Source organism: Ceratosolen solmsi, unplaced genomic scaffold, assembly GCF_000503995.2.
Source record: "Ceratosolen solmsi marchali unplaced genomic scaffold, CerSol_1.0 scaffold8, whole genome shotgun sequence".
Classification (NCBI taxonomy): domain Eukaryota; kingdom Metazoa; phylum Arthropoda; class Insecta; order Hymenoptera; family Agaonidae; genus Ceratosolen; species Ceratosolen solmsi.
In genome coordinates this window covers 1655158-1672535 of record NW_011948439.1, presented here as the reverse complement: position 1 = coordinate 1672535, position 17378 = coordinate 1655158, and the positions used below count along the sequence as shown (strand labels likewise).

Sequence of the window (17378 nt, the reverse complement as noted above, 5' to 3'; positions counted from 1 at the left end):
AAGATAAACAATGAAATAGAGCGAGCAAAATTTGAATTATTAAAAAAGTAACGGAAAATTGAAATATCGGGCTTTTGGGCAAAAAAAATTGAAAGTATTATTCACAAAACATGTCAGGCTCGAAATAACAAAGACTAGTATTTAAATTAACCATATTAAGTATACTTATTGTTTTGTTTATGTATAATTGCTCATTCATAATATATAAAGGTAAGTGAAGTGCCATGGCAGATTGTTGACAAGAACATGTTTAATTTTGAAGCTACATTAATTCTAATTCAAATATATCGAGATTTTAAGTAAACTGTTATCAAACAATTACAAATTAATAATTGCATAACCGCAAATAATCGTTTACTGATTATTATGTGCGAATATTTAATTATCGATTATAAGTTAAAGATATTATTGTCTTATATTATTAAATTAACTAATAGGAAAATTAAATATTTTTGTAATTTAACAGCTACGATAGCCCACCCTTTCACAAAAAGACGAACTAACTAATAAGAAATTACTTTCTAATAGGCCGTAAGACTTCATTGTCCAATAATTACATGAATGATACTAAAACACGTTATAAAAAAAACTTTCAACGTTATTTACAATATATATATATATATATATATATATATATTTGAAAATGAGTATCAATTTATACATAAAAACAAAATACTCAACAGATTAAACAAATCCTTGGAAAAAAGAGATCGAGAATTCATTCGATTATCAGAGAGATAATGTAAATATTTTGCATTCCTATATCGATTATCAGATTGTTTTGACTTATAAGTAGTTCATCGTTACCTATGTATATTTGACGTTTCACTTTGAAATAATAAAGTTGACCAGTGGCTCGTGAGCCCCAGTTCACGTGTTCTAATCAGTGCGAACGTGTTTCTCTTGAAGCGTCTCCGGTGCTCACAATTAAAAATGTAGTCTCTTTATATCAGAAATTTTATTAATCGGAAAAACGTTAATTGTACATATTGTTTTTCATATTAATAGCAATTAATTACTGAAACGAAGTATAATTTTAGTCATAAAGGTAAGATAAAACACATTTCGGCAAACATTAGAAATGATATACTTTGCTTAAGATGGCACAATTATTACACAATTAATTTGACGATTACATTAAAATTGTATCAATACGATTTTTGATAAATAAACTATTTCATAATTAAGTAATTGGCTTAATTTTCAATATAATTCATGAAAGTTACAATTATTTTCAAACACATTTCCAGCTACATATAATTTTATTAAAATCAGTAAAAGTAATGGCATACGTATATTTAGTAATAACTATTCTTTATTCAAAATAACGGCGTATAAGTAAATTATTCTATTATAAAGCCTAACGTTTACATGAATTATTTTTAGTCGTATTAAGACACAATTAAATAATTTTTCATTCACTGAACATGGAATATGCCTATAAAATAACAAAGGCTCCTTTCATTCGATAGCAAATGTAAAAGAAAAACCTACGGATACTATGAAATTTTTACTTTACAAAAGTAAAATTTAACAAAAATTCATAGTCAAAAGTTGAGTTAAGAATTAAGAAATTTAAGCACTCCATAGAGTGCGTTAATTAAATTAAAACAAAAAAAAAAAAAAATATATATATATATATATATATAGTGTCTTTACAATTTGGATTGTGAATCGAGCTTTTTGCACATCCAAGCTAATAAGCAATGGTCGCAAACGTCAGGGATGCTGAAAAGAGGCGAGACAGCCAAAGATATCGAAGAAAGTGAGAAACCAGATTCGACATCAACAATCTCGATGAAGACATCTATCCGTGATAAAAGGTGGGTCTATGAATAATACAAAATCCCTTATTTCCACAAAATAACACTCTGTCTTTCTTCCATATGTGATCGATGTATATAAAGGTGTCTATATCATACCAAGAATTTGCATTATTTTAATCGGGGGCTTCCGAATTTTTATCACGAGGTAGCGAAGAGCATGTATTTTTAAACTCCCAAGATTTTTCGACTCGAACGATACTTTACTACAGTTTATCATTCAACAAGTGGGGCGGCCTTTTTAATTGTTGATAATAGTAAATAATGTATTAATATGTATCAGATAGAAAAATCGTTAACATTTCTGTATTGGAAAATTATACGAGTCTTTGATTAAAGCTTTAATTTCATTGGTCAATTTGTATTGCGTAGACTGTAGCTTTTTCATGGAAGTCTAGGTTGTGGAATAAAGTAATAACAACTCAATATATAAATGCCATTTTATTACTATAAATATATTATATTATATAAACATAAGCAACTATTTTAATAATATGATTATTAAAAAAATATATTTATATAAACAAATAATGCAACAATTGTACTTTGTTAATATTAAATTCCTCGTTTAATTCTTATGAATAAGAAATTAGTTATTACTGTTCTAAAATTTTTATTATACCCACGTTCATAATTTTATATATATATATATATATATATATATCAAATTATTTAGTATCTAAAATTCAATATTATACACACAAATGCACATATCCACGTATATAATTTTGTGTAGTAAAACATTTGATTTGTACTTATTCTTCGAAATATTCTTTAATTTTTATGATTAAACGTGTTGAAAAAAACATAAAAATTAAAAATTATATGTACTACGAAAATCTTATGGGAACAATTATAAATTATTTGACTCCCACTAAACTTTAATAAAAAAAATATTTCTTATATATTACACGTTTGCTGTTACTAACTTAAATATATAAACTTTTTAATACCTATGATTGTACATGTGATATTAAAGAATTTTAATTCAATCTCATATACAGAAATTAATACATTAAATATAGAAAATTTCCGAAGCAACTCTCTGAAATTATCTAAAATACGTAATAAAAATATGTATGAAAAAATATATAAAATTTTCCCTTATATTCTAATGTTTATTTCGCCATTAAGTTTTAGTTAAAAAGTAATTATATCCTGTACCTTTTTTAATACAATTTCTATGGAAATTTAACAATAATACAAAAATATCATTCATTCTTTCACTAGAACAATTGTATTCACGCTTTATGTTCACGACCTACTGATTTTTAGATCCATTCAAGTACATTCGCTCATTACTTTCATTTCCTTTACCGTTATGATAAATAATCTAATGCGTGTCTTCGATTTAAGCATTTTTATTATTAAAATATTCTAATTTCTGTTAGTGCTCGTTGAGACACTTTGTAAATATAAGAAATACCCATAAACTGATAAATACAAAACTATATAAACAATTTTATTAATTTGATGAATTTATTAAAAATTTTCTATATTTCATAGATACACTAATATTATGATCATACAATATATGTAATCAACAACAGTATTATAATGAAATTATGATCAATTACGTAATTTACGTACGATCCGTGCCTGTCATTAAATGGTTGTCATGTTGACAATCGGCATTATGTTGATATGTTGATTATTATGTTGATGGCAAGGTTAAAGTATTATAAGCCGCGGAAACGATTTTACGTTCATTACTAAACGCTCTTATCCAAATATTACGAGAATCATATAAAATATCGGCAAATTTTTATCGTTATAAACACATTTTATCAAAATGTTCAAGCTAAACGTAGCCAATATCAATTAGTAATAACTTGTGTACTAATTGTGTATTTTACGCAGAGCAAGAGAAATAATTGAAGCCAAACTAAATGAGCTCCTTCTACTTAATTAAACTATGGGTAAATGGTAACAATAATTTTAAAGTATAAAACTTCATAATTTCAATTGCAACTGAATGATACCTTATGATATTAATCATAGAGTTGTGATGGAATGTGATAATGATTGATGAAGTAATTTATCATTACACTTAAAAAGATATATAATTTAATTTTCAATCAATAACATTCTAGCTAAAACATTATTATTCATAAGAAGATTATAAACAAAAATATATTATATTATAAAGCTCCATATGAAATATTGAGAATTATAAATAATAGGGAGTCATAATAATAAGGATAAAATATTTCTTCTTATAAAGGTTATATAAGATTTTTATGAAATAGTAGGTGATTTTTCGAATAGATTTTTCTGTTTGAAAGTACTAGCAGAACATGTTTAGTTGTTTAGAAATATGAATTTTTTTTTTTTTTTTTCTTCATAGCAAGATATTATTTGTACTTTGTAGAATATTTGAATACGTGTGCAGCTGTTATTACAAGTTGTACTGTAATTTCCGTTAAGACCAAAGTTGCACGTAAGAGTTATGAAAATTACTGCCTACTTTTCTTTGTTCTTGTATATTATACGAATGATTCTAATAATTTAATATTAAATTTTTTATTGTGGGTGTGCATAGTAAACAGGAAGAACATCAAGTAACCGAATGTTTGTCACCAATCAAGTGCTCACAATTAAATGCTCGTAATTTTCGCAATTATATATGAAAACACAATAGATATTACTTATTAAATGAAGAAGAAAAAACTGTTTTCGTAAAATGCTTCAATTAATATCACTTAATTAATTCTCCTGCTATTGTATGTTCTTGTAACAATCTTTTCATTTGCAAAGAGAAGTTTTTTTTTCTCTCGATATGCGTCTGAAATTATTTTCAAAATATCATCGTCGAGTGCATGCACGTCACAATAACGAAAACTAAATGCATGCGATATACAAAATTACGTACAATGTTCGTTAGAAAATATAAAAGAAAAACCCAATTCACAAAATGATTATTTTGCTTTGCAATTTGCGGTGACGAATTTTTGTAATTTATATCAATCTACTTCTCCCGAATAATTAAAAGGTAAGTTTTATGTATGCTTTAATTGGGCGTAGCTATCCGCCTTAATTAAAATCAAGTATATTTAGCGGCTATTTTCAACATTGAAATGAAAACGCCTTTCGTCCCGTGCAATTATGACATGTTGAAAGAATGAAAGAATTCTATCCACCCGTCAATAAACGAGTTGGGACTATTTTCAATCGGGCCCATTGGTCAATGTGAAATTGACTCAACCACGTTTCACTGAGAAAAACGTATTGTAATAGTTAATTTACTAATGCCAAGCAATCCTTATAATATCGCTCGTTTCAAGAAATTAGAATAATTGCCAGCGAGGATCATACGTTACAAAGCAGCGCGATGGAGCAATAATCTCAACTACGATATTATCGACGCCGCCTTACCGATTGCCCGACCTCTTGACCGATACAATAAAGCATTAACCGCACATTGTTTCCATCTGCAGTGCGGCCTTACGAGGGAGGAGACCCCTCGGAATCATCGCAACTCAAGTATTGCCGTGGCACCCCGATACTCCCCGGAACCCTCGAGCAGCCCAAGCCCTTGCACTCCTCCTTCCTCTCTCGTTCGCAAATGTGAGAACGAGATAAAGAAAAAAGCCGAGCCGCTGATATGTCAGGCACGTGTGCCTAATCTTGCGCTCTACGTGTACGTACACGCACGCACACGCCCAGACCGAACGAACCAAACGATCAGCCGCGCGCTGCTCTTTATCAGTCAAGTGCGTTCTCGTGTGTCGAACGGTCCAACCCGCATCGGTTCTCAGCCACCCACGTCTCTCCTCGCATCCGTGCGTCCTTCTTCTTGCGACCTCGACACTGGTGGGCCCACTCATCCCCCGCGCAACCGATAAGAAGCCACCAGCAAGGTATCCGTGGTTAAGAGACTGGACGAGACTCGCAGCACAGCTAAACTGGGCACGCTGGCGCAAATACATCGCAATGTGTCTCCTTAGTAAGTTTAACCGATCTCCCTTATCGACACTAGCCGTTCCTCAATTAACGCACGATCTCAATAACTCTTGCAACAATACGATATTATCTTATTAACAATAACAATAACAATAACAATAATGTCTCGGCGGAACAAAGTGATGGCGTCGAGCGCTAATGATACACCGAGGAATTTTCCGGTTAGTCACTTAATTGCGAACGACATTTGGTAATCCTTAAGTTTTGCGCGTCTCCCCTCCCCCCTCACGCCCCGTCACGCTCACTCACTCACTCTCTCTCTCTCTCTCTCTCTCTCTCTCTCTCTAACTCTACATTTACATAATATGTTTTCATTGAATTTTACAGGGCAGCGTACGTTATTGCGGCTCGATGCTTGTTGGGCACGATTTTACATACGATACATTCCATTACCCTTCATTTTACAATTGCCACTCTTTTCAAATCGAAATATCATTCTGTCCGATCTGCAATGTCAAAGACTTTAATCAGCCGAGTAAAATCATTGAAATACTTATTCGCGATGAAATGCATTTCGATATTCTTTTCCATTTAGTACAAACTGCACACTCGACGCCACTTCGTTACCTTTGGATGACATTAATGATACGCCACGGGATTTATCGATCGAATTTCACTTAACTCTACTTGGATTTTCGCTTCTATATCTGAAAAATAAATAATAATTGGCAGTACCGAAGAAAAACTTGTCATACGCAATAGAATTTATTTAAAAGCCATTATTGAAATTATTCCAGACTAACTTTTTTATATGAACAAAGCGAGCACTTATATTATTCTGATACAAACGATAATTTTCTATTTAAAAACAAAAAAAAAAAAAAAAAAAAAAAAAAAAAAAAAAACTGTACAATTGAAAAAACCGATAACATTGATTTTTATCAATCTTGGACTCGAAACTTAATTAATGCCTTCTAAAACTGTAGTTAAAAAATCAAGAATATAAGGTTTGCGGGTGCTGATCCTTTAAATATAAAAATTCATCCTTATCACAAACAATAGATAAAAATATCGCATCTTATAATTAATTGTATATTCATGTATTAAAAATATGTTTTTAAATGAAAGTATGAGTGAGTAAAGTCGCGTACACCGTTAGGAAGGTAAAAGAAAATGGTGGTAAAATTTTGTAATTTATGAATTGCATGAGAATGCGCATATTCAGGAAAACATTTTCAAGAAAATTGACACAAATAGCTACGTTTACGGCGCATCCTTTGTATAAGAAATTTCTATGAAATTATTTTAAAACTAGGCTAAATAACTTATACAAGAATTAAAACTTTACTGGCGTAAAATCAATTTATAATCTATTAAAGATAATATCACGTTATCTTTCGTTGCAAAAATGTTCAAATCAAATAATATTGATAAATTTTAATTAAATAATTAAAGAATGCTTCGATCGCTTTAAATATACGTAATATCTAATATTTTTTATTACTAATAGTCGTTCATTTTTACAAAGTAAAATACAATAAGACGATAGATTTGACATTTATAAATTGTCTCGTTTCTCAAACCCATTACTATTAATATATTAGAATAATCATTAAGAAAGACTATTAATGTAAAATTTCACAACAAACATATAAATTGGAAGGTCTCTGCATTAATAAGATACCATAGTAAAATAATATATTTTTATGACATTTTTAAAGCTGTATTTGAGCACTTTTTAGCACATTGAAACAAATTAGCGAAAGAATGTTATTATTAAAGTAAATTGTTTTTTTTGAAAAATGAAATTTTTTTATCTACAATATCAATATTTTTTCGTTAAAGTGTATTTACAAAATTACGTTCTATTTGAATTATAATTTTTTCTCATCTCATCAATAATTGAAAGTTTTCAATAAATAATTGTCTATTTAATAATGTAATATAATTTTATATCATATTATTTTATTTTTTTATTTTTTTTTTTTTTTTTTTTGGAAAACTAACTATCAAATACTATTATCAATTACAATAATAAAAAATAGATAATTATAGAATTAATTCTCCAATAATGTAAATGGCAAAATTAACAGAATATTGACAATAAAATATTTTAATCAAAGATATAAGTATACTAACTACGAAATTACCCATCATAAAATGCATTAAAGCTTAATTCTATTTATCACTAACATTTACATCTTAAAAGTCTTTTCTAAAATACAAATGCATGATGCAATACCAACACATATCATTGGAAAATTTATAAAAATATACTAAAAATGTTCAATATATAATATAAAAAATCATTTTTAATATTTTTCGTATTTATAATTTAAAATTAAAATTCTAAAAATTAACTAATCTTCTATAGATCAAGCATATTTACGGTTTGATAACGATATAATAGGTCTCTCAATAAGCCCTCTCATAAAAGTCTTAAAATTAAAATTATATGACTTTTATGAATCTTATAAGAACTTTGGAATTATAAAAATCTAACAGTGATAAATACAAATATATATATATATATATATATATATATATGGCAAAATTAACAGAATATTAACAATAAAATATTTTAATCAAAGATATAAGTATACTAACTACGAAATTACCCATCATAAAATGCATTAAAGCTTAATTCTATTTATCACTAACATTTAAACAAATATATATTAAAAAAGTCTTTTAAAAAAAAAATATATATATATATATATATATATATATATATATATATATATAATTAATATTAACTATAACATCATTGGTATATACACTTGTGTAAATATATATATTTTTTTTTTAAATATATATATGAGAAATTATCCGTCATTATAATTGTAATATTCATGCAGTGAAGATTTTCAAAAAATTTTTAATACAATGATTAAATTAACTTTGTTATAAGTTAAACATTCTTTTTTTTTTCTTCTTTTTTTTTTTTTTTTAATAAACTGTTGTTTAAAATAATATGTTCTTTGTTTAAAATGAGAATACATTTTATCATAATTTTTTTTTAATAAAATACAAAAAAAATAATGCTTATAGCGATCCAGCGATATTCTATTCATATGCACACCCGGAGATATTTAAAAGTTTTTTCGATTATACAAATTTTTCATGAATGCATAAGATTAATTCTAATTCCAAAAGCTTTTCTTACTGAGCTACATAAATGTTTTATTTTATGACACTCATAAATGGAAAATCTCATTTCAATAAAAATGATAGGATAAAGTTATCAATGTATTCGAAGTACAATACTCGAGTGCATCAGCAACAAAATCTCACCTTGATTACGAAAATAGATGTGAAAAATAAAAAGAGTAATGATTTGATGAGTATAAACTTACAATAAAAGTATCGATATAATACGATAGGATCATTATATTTCTCCAGCACAGAAACTTTGACGTCAATAGATTTACGATGAAAATTATCGAAAATAATACATCTTGATCTCATCGATGACAATTGTATCGAACGTCTTTTATTCACAATTTATTAAATGTCAGTGTCTTACATTTCTTCATTGAAACAAAAGAATAAAATAAATAAAATAACGATTGGCTTCATAAATGTATATCCGAGGAATATTTGTCGTGTAAAACCAATTCAAAATCTACTGTCGTTAAATCTACTGTCGTTGTACATTTTAATATATAAAATACATATATAAAAAAACATATAAAAGTATACAGCAAATAGTCAACATATTATTTCTATGGTTTGTCGATACTTATGATTTTGAAATGTTTTTTATAATTTGTTCCATAGATCTAATTGTTCCATACATCTAAATAAGTTACAAGATTTCGAGAACTAATAATCATAAAATATATAATTAACAATAATACAAACTTATTTTATTTTAATATAAATAGTAATATTTTAATTATATTCAATGTACAATTATTATAACATATTTTATAGTCACATTGTTACAAAAGTATTACCTATTTTTTATATAGTATAAATTCCAGATTAATTTGTGTAAATTTCCATCAATTTCACAAAAATGCTGCGCATAAAATATCACGTAACATTATCATCCAAAATGATAACAATAAGCAACTAAACAAATATATATCAAGATTTTCTTGTTGCTATTTATTATTATTATTGGTATTATTATTATTACTGAATATTGAAATTTTTATAAAATTTGTAAATTTCGTGGTATGCATTTAAATTCTAATTTTTTTTTTTTTGTTAAACATTATTTTTCTGAAGAACGCAATATGCTTGTGAATAGATAATTCGCTGGTTTTAATGCAGTTTTTGAACAATTATAGTTTCATAAAATAATTTCAAATTTAGACTATGCAAATGAAAAAAAACCTTTTAGTTTTTAAACTTATAAATTTCTAATTTTTTTTAACCTTTTTTTTTTTTTTTTTTTTTTTTTTGATGATTTCATGAATGTATTTATTACTTAGTAGTTATCGCTTTTAGCGATTGTTTCTTGCTTCGTATATAATATTTAAATATAAATTATAATGATAAGAAGAGATCTTTAAAATATTGCAAAAATACGGTTCGGCATGACAATAATCATCATAATAATCAATTTTTATAATTTATCAAATTTCATTAATGTTGAATTACAATACAAAATATAAATAAAGTCTAATTAATTAATTTTTTTTATTTTCCTAGAATTACCAAATAATAGAATTTTACACGAATTTTTATGCAATCTTATTACAAAATGTGCTAAATGATAAAAGTAATAATAATTACTTTTATATACTCTGAATACTAAAAAAATTCCAATCCAAATGGACGTATATTCAACATTGATTTCACAAGTATTGTAATAAATATCAACTATTAATTATAATCTCAATAATATTAATATAAAAAAAAGAATAGAAAAAAAGAAAGTACAATTCTATCATTATTATATCATAAATTAATTAAAGCTAAGAAATAAATAGAAAATTTTTATAATTTACAATTTTATTATTACTTAAACATATTTGGCATACTTGTGAAAATCAAAATACTCGTGTATTATTTTGTAGTTTATCTTTTCTTTTCTTGTTCATTTAAGTTAAATTTCAATGCAAAATATAGAAATGCGTCGTTTTTTACTTGAGAAACACCCTTAATTTGAGGTTTAGGTACAAATTAAGACGATTACCTTGGTATATCAATAAACGTGCTTGAAGATTTCACATTTACACATGATAGAATCAACATTATCAGCATAACACAATTATTGTATTATTCCAGTGAATTATTACAGTATTATTGTAGGCAATAAGATTTCCGTATGAAATTAAAGTTTAATACGAATAGTATGTGTAAAGAAAAAGAAAAAATACACATAGCCGATTTATTAATACGTACGGGAGTACGTGCAGGAATATGGCATATAAATAAATGTCAAAATATTGCATGTTTGCAATGTTTCGCAATCGCTACCCACGGCATTATGTGTAGGAGCAGAGTCGCCGCCCGAATTATCCAAGAATCAAGCAAGCGAGCATTCAGCAAAGAAAATAGTATCGAAAGGCACTTTCCGTCGCTTTCATCGTGCGTCGCCTTCGCTATATTACGATAAGAGCCGAGGCGGCCGGACCTCCGCTCTGAATGGGAAAGCCAAGCGTCCAGCGAAAGGGACGAGGATGCTGAGTGGCAAGATCATCGTGCACCTGGGCTTACACAACGGCTCGTCCATTGTCGCGAGTCGCGAGCCGCGAGCTCCAAGAGTTTTGGCCGCGAGCCGATAAACGCGGGCAGCAGTTGGCCGTTCCTCGTCTGTACGGAAGCCCGCGTCGAGGTGCTCGCGCTCCAGGTAACGAGGCACCGATCGCTATCGGCACCCACTGACCGATGACGCGCCTCGGCTGGCCGCGCACCCACGCCATTTTTGTTCAGCCGATCGGCCGATCGTCGTGCGCGAACGCGAGTGACGCGATCAAGCTACTTGTTGCGGCGCGTGCTGCCTCAGTGTTGCAATTAATTTCCACGGCAAAAGTTTCGGGGGATCAAGGCCAGCGCGCCACGTTATTCGCACGAAATTTTACTCGAATGCGCGAAAGGTAGCGTGAGCCGCGAAGACGCGGAGACCCGCTGCATCCTTGGCTTATCCCAGTCGATGTAGTCGATGTTCCAGGGACGATCGGCGACCGATAAGATAATCATTGCCGTAGATGACAATTCGGTCGCGCGAACTTTCACACTCGCGATCAGACCAAATAGCACGCTAGAACAAAAGTGCACGATATATACGTTGTCCGATGCTTGCCAGTGTGGCTAAAATTTTATCGAACTTGCTGCAGGAATTTTTTTCTCTCACCACTACGCTTTGACCATTGTAGCGTATACTGCGTCACTCACTCAACACATTCACTGTCTATGATAAAGCGTTGGGCACTATGCGTCTTTAAGGCCTTTAGATTAAGGTTTTTAATTCGTATTTGTAGTGGTGACCTTATTTTTTCTTTTTTTTCTGGTTTTTTTGTTTGTTGTTTTTTTTTGTTTTTTTTTTTGTTTTTTTTTTTTGGTTTTTTTTTTGTGTTAGTTTTTGTTTTTTGTTTTTTGTTTTTTGTTTTTGTTTTTTGTTTTAATTTCGAAAGGCCAATTCCATCTGTCTTATGGGCCGACTAATTAATGTAACGAGCCAAGTACATATAACGGAATTTTGTAATTCCAGCTATAGTCAATTTCCATCGCTGACATATTTTATTTATCGCATACTTCTAAACACGCTAGATATCAGATTTAGATCTATCAAGACTCGTAAAAGACGATATAATTTGATGTATCATAAAAATACTTGCACTTATGCTTTAAACGATATATAATATCTAATTAGTAAATGTGAGCGCTAGTTAATGAATATAAACATTATCGATATCATCTAATTAATTGAAGACAGTGTTGACTCTTTGAAATTACATGGTAACATCGCTAGAAATATAATGAAATATCGATGAATATTCGAAATTTCAATTTTTTAAATATATTTATTAATTTTTAATCATCGGAAGTTTATTCGCCCTTCTAATCTTACATTACTCGTTTTATCTTACCACGATTTTCACTTTATATACATTGCACAATTAAAAATTCGCTATAAAAAGAAATAATCATTTTCATTCGAATATTTCATAATATAGTGTGCGCGATACCTTCTTATTCGTCAACGGAGTAAAATAATTGATTTCACGTGTAAAAAATAAATTGTTGAACAACAGTAATTGCATCTATTAAAATTTACGAAGAACATAATATTAATTATTTTTATCATTATGCATGCAGTACTTGCTCCTTTGTAAGACAAATTTTACGATTTTTACAAACTTTTATTATTAACGGTAAAATGCGAAAACTGCATTTTTAACAATAATTTTGTAAATAAATTGGCTTCGAATATATATATCACAGAAAATGTACGCTGGTTTGTTCATTAATCTTTTAACTCAATAACCTTAAAGATTATTTATTACTTAATACAAGAAATATAATAATAATAATAATAATAATAATAATAATAATAATATAAGAACAACAACAACAACAGCAGCAACAACAACAACGACAACGACAATAATCACTGTAACAATAATAATAAGAATCATAATCATAACAATAATAATAATAGGAATCATAACAATAATAATAAGATGAAGAAAAAGAAAAAAAATTATAAATATATAATTTATAATGTATAATTAGAGTTAAATAATAAACAATATCTATGAGTTTTAATGCTTTACTTGTGCTGTAATTATTGTTTATATGTAGCCTCAAAAAGTAATCTCATACAATAAGTCGAAAACGATATCTTAAAGGTATAATGATTAAATTCATGATTGTAAATATGAAGATTTATTGCTCGTAATATCAAGACAATACTGATAAGTACCTACGAAAGTTTATATAAAAAGTTTTTGATAGGTACTTACTTATTGCAATACATTCCAATCGACAGTAATAAATAAGCAGTAATTGATATACGACTTACAGTTGACGGTAATTTGTACATTTGACTTTTTAAATATCAATTAATACATAATTTAATAATTACGTGATCGTAATAATTCATATAAAACAGTTGTATTCCAATTATCTTAAAGAAAATTTGGTTTTGTTTCATCTATTTTTTTTTCTTTTTTTTTCTTTTTTTTATTTCATTTGTTTGTATAATTATTATTTTGAGCACGTCAAAATATTTAATAAATATATTATGTAGTATACTTAGTATACGGCAGTGTAATATGTAATATTTAATTATAAGTCGATGGTTAATCTATATGTGTTAAACTTTAATAATCCATAACAAAGCCTTTTAAAGTAATTGAATATACGTAAAATCTCCGACCGACTTCGTTTCGTGTCTACGACGTAAATGCGATATCGTTTTTTAAAAACTTTTCTTCTTTATTTTTTATTTTTTTTTTTATTTTTATTATTATTTTTTTTTTTTTTTTACAATTTTCTTACACAATATCCACATAATCTGACTTTATATAATAAATAAATGAGTGAAATAACATTTTACTACTTTAATTATTTATTACAGTTATAATATAATGTAAATGTTGGATGATATTCGTAAATGAATTCGCTTTTTGTCTACATACGACGAAAATGTATTTAGAAAATATATGCTATTATAGCCTATAAAACTATATAATTTAAATTAATTCTTATCAAATGATTCAAAATTGTTTAATTAATCATACCGTTGTATGCAATTTGAATTATTTACATATAATCAATATGAACGTAGAAATTTTTATGCAATGGCATTTGCTCGCAACTGCTTCCATAAAATTAAACCCTCGCTTTATTCATATTTTTAAAGAAATTGATTGTATATTAAAAATATGTAATTTAATAATGTGCGTGTGTGCGTGCGCGTGCGTGTGCGTGCGTGTGCGTGTGCGTGTGCGTGTGTGTGTATGCTATTTAAATTTTATCGCTAACTGAGTCGATAATCATAATATGAAAATTATTCGTTAGCAGCGCCAATGCTGTTATATATGATGAATGTTAAAAAAATTAACAAATGTTATAGTGATTCAGCAACTTCGAAATAGACATAGAATTGTTGAAGTTATCGAAAATTATCTCTAATAATTTAAGGAATGAGCTCGGCTGATCATATTCTATACATTACGGCAATATTTTATTCTGAACTTTGAATATATTTTTATTAAAAATAATTAAAAGTATCGTTTAAATTATTTCATTGTTTTAACAATCAATGAATATTTCATTTAACGCAAAATCATTTTTATGTACAGATGTACAACACGCGCGCGCGCACTCACACGCACGCGCACACAGAGACAGACACACACAGGCAGGAAGATGCATCCAAACGCACCCACCGCACCCGCACCCAATATACACAGAGAGAGAGAGAGAGAGAGAGAGAGAGAGAGAGAGAGAGAGAGAGAGGGGGGGGCACATACTTAATTTACAGTTTTGTATTATATAAAAAATCAATATTGTAGAATTAAATGGTGGATCATTTTTGGTTAATTTTTTTCTTTATAATTACATCTTCTGCATTTTTTAATAGTGAAATTTGTTGCCCGGCTACTATTATTATTCACTTTAATTAGAAAATTTATTGATCTACACAGAGGTCCTTATTACAAAACCGATTATATCTTTAATTAAGTTAAAAAAAATAATAATTTGTTCTACTTTAATACTTTGACTCTCAATTTATATTGATACAGATAAAAATAGTAAAATACATAATATAAAATGCTTTTGTCTCGTGTACTTAAAAACACTTAAAATGAAGTGTTTAGCCTTGTCACGCGTAATGTAGACTGCGTATTTAGAGAGAAAATAAATAATTACTTTTTTAAATTGAGTTATTAGAAACAAGAATGTGATAAAATTAAAATTATTATTTAGTGATAAAATTATAACGCATTTCTGTTTCATATTTACTTTATTGTTTTTAGTGAAACGAAAATATTACGATACCAGAAACTAAATTAAAATGTAAAAAGTACCCGTTGGTTATCCAATGGTACTGAAAAATCCCGTACGAGTTTCGTAGATCAGAGACGGAGAAAACCGTTTCCTAATCACGTACTTAAATTGCATTACGATTTATAAAAAGTAGATTTTCATAATTCAAGACATTGTTCTTTCAATCATAGATTGCAATGTTTATAATTGCCTTATATAGAATATGTTTTATACATATATTATAATATATGATATCTTTTAAAATATCAATATTACGTGGGATCAATATATAAACCTAATAAACTTTATCGATTTTTAAAAGATATTTTATAAAACGTATTAATCATCCTCGATCGTTGAGTTATGCTTTTTCTTTGCATACTCAAACCCATTGCTTAGAACACACAGATCACAGCAAAGTCATCATCTCCTCGTTAGTAGGTTATTAACATATTATCAGGAAGAAAAACTATTAGGTATAAGCGAATGATTAATTTCAATTATTTTACAGTTCTTGTAGACTAAAGCTGACGGAAATCGGACCATCGGAACAAAAGCTGCCGCAGGTCGATCCTGCACTCGACTTGCTGCGAGTTCAAGGAGACCAAAAGCAGCGAACGCGGTAAGTCGTTATTCGGCCTTTTCAGCTTCAACTAGAATAAAATCGCTCAAGAAAGTTTGGAAATTCGGGAATCGCTTCTCTGCGTAAGAGTTGCGTGAAAACAAAGAAATTCCAACTTCTTACGAATTACTATTCGCAAAAAAATTGCAATATGAATCACGCGTTGTCGTCGTCGTCATTTTCGTCATCTCTTTCTTCATCTTATTTCGTCTTTGATTTCGTCGTCGATTGGACATAGTTTATTTTTCGGATTCGATACAGAAATACGTACCAGACTTAAATTCACACCTCTCGAGCGAAAATTCGCGCGCATCGCCTCGGAAATTACGCTTCCGGAAAGCGAGTGTCAACCGTGACGCTTTAAAATAAACATAAAGTATCGCAAAGTGTTAATGAGGGCGGGAGGGTGCGGGAGGGGGGTGAAGGGTAAATAATGGGGGAGGGGGAGGTGATCCCATGGTTATCCCAAGGTTATCCCATTATGCAACCGAGCATTCGCTTAACAATGGAGAGTTCAATCGTCGTTGATAGCGAGCGGCGCTCATTAGCTCCAACTTTCCGCAGACATGATCGTGTTTCCAGCCTTGGCGAACGAACCCACGCCACTCAACGTCACGGACCTGAGGCACGACGGCAAGTCTCGCGTGAGCTGCAGCAACGACGGCAACAACAACAGCAACGTCATCGGCGACAACAACAACAGCAACAGCAACAGAAGCAGCGCCGAGCCGACGATGACGCCTGGCAAGGACGGCGTCGTCCTCTCGCTTGGCAACACAGGCGACGGCAAATCCGTGGAAAGGACGAAACTGGACTTACCGTCGGTCGAGAGCCTCAGGGCGGAGCCCGCCATTGTCAAGAAAATCGCAGGTAAGGAAGGGAGCGGCCCTCAACCGCCCATCGATTATCCTCGCTACGCTGCTGCTCGCCACGTTGACTCGGTGGGCCGCCTTGGGCATCGATACCGTCGCACTCCTTCTCTCGACGATACGTCACGTTAAATTAATCGTTTTCAAAAAACGGCCCTTATCTATAATCTCTGTCGTTTTACGACACGGCTGCCAATCCCCCCCCCC

At 29.6% G+C, this 17378-nt stretch overlaps 1 protein-coding gene across 1 annotated transcript in view; it reads left to right on the top strand.

Annotated features, from left to right (window-relative positions):
• The first annotated feature begins 5518 nt into the window (after nucleotides 1–5518).
• Nucleotides 5519–17378, top strand: part of LOC105365479 (solute carrier family 41 member 1) — an 18537-nt gene continuing 6677 nt past the window's right edge. The window contains exons 1-3 of the mRNA XM_011503655.1: nucleotides 5519–5769; nucleotides 16192–16302; nucleotides 16867–17172. Of these exons, the coding sequence (XP_011501957.1) occupies nucleotides 16869–17172 (304 nt within the window). The 5' untranslated portion in view covers nucleotides 5519–5769; nucleotides 16192–16302; nucleotides 16867–16868. The remainder of the gene's footprint in view (nucleotides 5770–16191; nucleotides 16303–16866; nucleotides 17173–17378) is intronic.